The 4,740-nt window shown below is 49.8% G+C and overlaps 1 protein-coding gene across 1 annotated transcript in view; it reads right to left on the minus strand.

The window, feature by feature from the left end:
- The window catches only part of Ube2z (ubiquitin conjugating enzyme E2 Z), a 20,357-nt gene extending 16,516 nt beyond the window's left edge, over positions 1-3,841 (minus strand). Inside the window, exons 1-2 of the mRNA XM_021213078.2 lie at positions 3,409-3,841; positions 1,469-1,541 (exon numbers count right to left, since the gene is read on the minus strand). Of these exons, the coding sequence (XP_021068737.1) occupies positions 1,469-1,541; positions 3,409-3,731 (396 nt within the window). The 5' untranslated portion in view covers positions 3,732-3,841. The remainder of the gene's footprint in view (positions 1-1,468; positions 1,542-3,408) is intronic.
- Positions 3,842-4,740: the final 899 nt, after the last annotated feature.

Here is a 4,740-nt window from a genome sequence, read left to right on the forward strand (position 1 = left end):
GGAGGAGGAGGAGGAGGAGGAGAAGAAGAAGAAGAAGAAGAAGAAGAAGAAGAAGAAGAAGAAGAAGAAGAAGAAGAAGAAGAAGAAGAAGAAGAAAAGGGGGAGGGAAGATGACTAGAAGAAGGGGATTGGAAGATACAGCACCAGTGCCAACAACAATGCAGAACTGATAACTACATGGATGCAAAGGCTGTCTGCTTGCTTCCTCCTGAGGATCAAAACTACCGTGTCAAAGATTCAAATAAATAAATAAGTAAATAAATAAATTTTCAGGGTCTACTCATGGCCAATAGACCATCCCCCCAAAAGGTTCTCCAACACTGTTATAAAATAAATAAATCAGTATTCCTTAAAATGTAACATTAGGTTCAGTTCTCTTCCTCCACAAGCCATAATTATTCCATTATTGAACACAAATTTTCTTCAAGAGTGGAAGCAAACCTGAGCTGACTCAATTCTATGCTTTTTTTTCAAAGGCTCCTAACTAATGATTTAAGTATGCTCAGGATTTAAATAGCAAGAGGGAAAAAGGCCTTGTACTCTCATGCCTCAAATCTATAATCCTACTCTGCCCTAGCAACACAGTAGGTTATATTCTAGTCTGCAAACCCTGGAAACAGTAAAGTCAACTGGCATCAACTTTAAGGCCTTAGCGATTAGCATACCCTAGCATTTGAATGGAGACAGCATGTCACTGGAAAAATATTTCCAACCACATGAAAAAAAAAATTTTAAAAGAAAGTCTATTCAAAATAAAAAAGTCTGTAACAATATATAAGCTGAGTTTTTACTTTAGGAAATCTGAACTCACTGGTTTTTGCTTAAAACCCTAGTTTTAGGTTATCTGACCCCATCCCCCAACATCAGTTTATGTCCAAATTCACTCCCAAGAGTAGAACATTTTATGACAGAGAAGCCTAAGTATAAATGCCAGAGGAACACAACTATTATGTATAAGTTTCCTATGTGGAGGACAAGAGAAGACAGGTGCCTGGGGTGAGAGATACTCCAAAGACCAGGAATCTGCAGCAAACACCTCAGCCAAGCCGGCCTCCTGCTTCCCTTCCCTGAACCCGACTTGCAGCACTACAGTCAATATCAAGAAGCTGAGATGAACAGAGACAGGGAGCACAATGGGTAGGTGACCACATGCATCACCTAGAGTGGAGCGGTTGAGGGGAAAGAGTGGTCTGTTAACAGCTAAGCTGGAACAAGAGGTACAGCTTGTCAATCTGAGGACTTTCTAAGCCTAACAATGCCTGTGTGCACCCTAACAGACCTATTTAAGATTCTGCACCACCTCGCATTAGATATAACCTTGGGCAAGCCACTGACTTTCTTGGGGGTTGACTTCTTCATCTCTACAGTCAGAGAGGAGGGCTGAACTGTCATTTTTTACGTCTTTTCAATTGTATGGGCCCAATTTTTTGCGTAATTCCCCTGCCCCTTCCCCCATCAAGTTACCTACCTTAGTCATGTCAACAGTGTCAGGTACAACGAACATTCCTGGAGGAGGCTCCTTGTAAATGGACATGATATCCCTGTATAACACGGAGAGGAGGCGGGAGAGTGAGGAGGAGGAGGGAATCCCTGGGCACAGCTGCTATCACCCCGGAGAGCCCAGGGGTGAGAAGGTGGTGCTTGGTACGGAAAACGTCTGCCTGCGCTGTCTACTTGGCTGAGAAATCTCGACTGAACACTTGTCAGGCAGGCAGAGGGCAAATGATTATCAAAGGAGCATTGTTTCCTGGGGGGGGGGGAGTACTCAGAGAGGAAAAGTAAGCCAACATCCCAATGGTATCAGATGACACCCTGGAAAAGCCACATCCCATATACTCTCACTTCTTCCCACATGGAAACCCATTTACTTCCCATCTCCTGGATTCCCAGGTACTATAACTGAACACAGAGATTTTCTCAATTGGGAGGGCTTCATTACATTCACCACAAAACTTATTCCATAAACCATTTGGGTTCGCTTTGCTGGTAAGGTAAGGAGACAGTATGAAGCCAGCGGGAACAAGTCTACCATGGCCTGTGTGTCCAGGAAACTAATAGGATAGAGTTGTTTTGAGGAAAAGGGAACCCTCTGAAATGACCAGAATCCTCTCTCTGGAAGATGACATTCAGTAACTAGGATGGATGAAACTTCTGGGTCGGTAATCAACTAGAATGGATCGGTTGAGAACTGGCTCAGAAGAAGTCAACTATGAGGAAGTCTGGGGACACAGTAGGGTAGCAGAACAAAGAAGTTTGTCCAGGCCAAACTCAAAGCTGTATCCAGACTAAGAGAATCAAACAGCTGAGGAGTTGAGAGCTGTATTCTGAGTTTAAGTTAGGGGTGGCAGTAACTGTCGAGTTGGTCTGTGTCCGGCACCGTGCCAGGCACTTTACACACATGGGCAGACACCTGAGGTGACTTGGAATGTTTAGGATAATATCCAGATAAGAGGCTAAGATGAAAAGACTAAGTTTGGTCACCAGGAAACAAGTTTCAAAATTAATAGCTTAACGGTCTTATCCGTGGCCATGCAATAGGTACTATACTAAGTGAGCACTTTTGCAAAACATATTTATCTATGAAGTGATATGCTCTAAGATCGGTCAGCCAAGACAGAGGCACAGAAAGGCCCTAGGCCTTTTGTTCCTATATTTGAACGGAGGACATCTGCTTCACAAAGCTTTACCAGACAAGCTAGGGGGTAAATAGAGGAAAAAAAAGTTCTTGACTAGGATGTCACAATCCAGAGCGATACTGAGAGATGGTAGGGATGCAGAGTTTCAGGGACAGGTGTGAGACAGCTTTGGGGAGATCGGAAAGGGGGTTCAAGAGATGATCTGGAAAGTCAGGGAGGCTCTCTGGACCCGTGGAAAGGGCCATATGGTGGGGAAACGAGGTAAGGAAAGGTTTAAAAAAAAAAAAAAAAAGGAAGACTGCAACTGAGCAATCAATGCAGGGAGATGTTCCAAGCGGGGACTCCAGAAGAGATGGAGAACTGATGGGTGGGGCCTGAGGGCAGCCTTTAGGTAGGCTGGTGGGGTAGGTTAGAGGGGAAGTGCGAAGGGCGGGACCGAGCGTGACAGAAGAGCAAAAGGGTCAGGTTTCGGGTGAACGGGAGGGGGTAGGGATAGGGCGTCCGGAACAGAGCTGCAGGGCTCACCGGAGGTCGCTAAGGGGCGGGGTAGGCCCGAGGGCAATCGCGGATCTGTTCGGGCTGCAGGGCCGGGCGCTGAGGAGAGGGAGGGAGGAAGGGAAAGGGCGACACTAAGGCCCCGCCAGGAGAGAGGCCCGCAGGGTCTGGGCCTGGAAGGCGGGAGGCCGGAGAGAGCCCCGATGGGGAAAGGTGGGGGGCGGGGAAGGTCGAGCCCTGGAGCTCCAGGGTGAGGGAGGTAAAACCCCCGGCTCACCGCTTAATCCGAAGTAGACACTGTGGCGCGGTTCGCTCGCCGTCCCAGTCCGAGCTGAGCGTGGGGTCCCAATGGCTAAGCAGCGCGGCCCCGTGGGCAGCGGCCGAGGGCGGGAGTCCCGGCAGCGGAGCCAGGCCGCTCCCCGGTCCCCCGGCCCCGCCCGCCGCCGCCGCCGCCGCCCACACATCCGGCAGGAAAGGCGGCCCGAACCCGCCGCCGCTCCCGCTAACGCCGACCACCCCGGCGACACCACTCGCCCCTGGGCCCGCCGCCCCGGCGCCGGCCGTCGCCGTAGCCGCCTCCTCAGTCGGACTCTCCGCCATCGCTGCTTCGCTTCCGGGACTGCTCGGCAGCACGTCCGCCGACCAGAGCGGCCGCTGCTCCCGCACCACCGAGAGCCGGGCCAGAGTGTCCCCACCCTCGGCTTCCCCAGCCCGGGTGGCGCTGGCTCCGCCCACCTCCGCCCGGACCAGCGAGAGGCGTGCTGCCAGAGCGTCCACCCACGGTCCTCCAGAGCGGGGGGCGGGGGCTAGCGAACTAGCCGGCGCTCCGGGCCGGCGCAGGTTCGGCGCTCCGCTGGTGATGCTGGCAGCCTACCGTGGTTAAAGGTTTTATGTGGGAGTGTTGATGTAGGAGAAGACAGTTCAAAGAAGATGGAGAGAGCCACAGCGTCTCCTTTAAAGGGAAGGACCATTGATGTTCAATCCAGGGGTAGGACGAAGTTCCACCTTCCCTGTAGGGCAATCGAAAGAAGAGCTTGACTAGTTTAGGGCCCTTCGCATCCCTAAGGCTCTGTGCTGGATCATGCCTGGTCTTCTCTCCCATCGACTACTATTGCTGCCTGACTGCGGATGGACTAAAAGGAAGAACGGAATCAGAACCTGCGAATAAAAGACCACCTCATTTGAGTTTATTCAATATTTATTTATGAAGGGCATACTAAAGGCCAGGAGTTGTTGCTAGGCATTGCCCTGGAGATATTGACACAGAAGTTGACAGCTTGGTAGGAGTCAAGCATCAGGCTTGATTCCAGCTCAGTACCTTTTCTACCCGCTAATCCTGGAGTTAAGGATTTGAAATTCTCAATTTCTTAGAACTATATTGCGATTTGTAATACGAAAATTAATTCTGTGACTAAGGGGGAAAGACTTTAGCCTTGTTCTACTGACAGGAATCTGAGTCTCTGTGTGTGTTTGGTCATTGCAGGAAAACCAGAGGTACCACATGATTGAGAATTTACACAACCCTTTCAGCTGGTCTGAGACAACATCCATAACCAACATACTGATACTTCTACAGCAAAGTGTATGAATAGTTTTTTTTTTTTTTTTT

The sequence above is a fragment of the Mus pahari genome, chromosome 14 (genome assembly GCF_900095145.1).
Source record: "Mus pahari chromosome 14, PAHARI_EIJ_v1.1, whole genome shotgun sequence".
Taxonomy (NCBI): domain Eukaryota; kingdom Metazoa; phylum Chordata; class Mammalia; order Rodentia; family Muridae; genus Mus; species Mus pahari.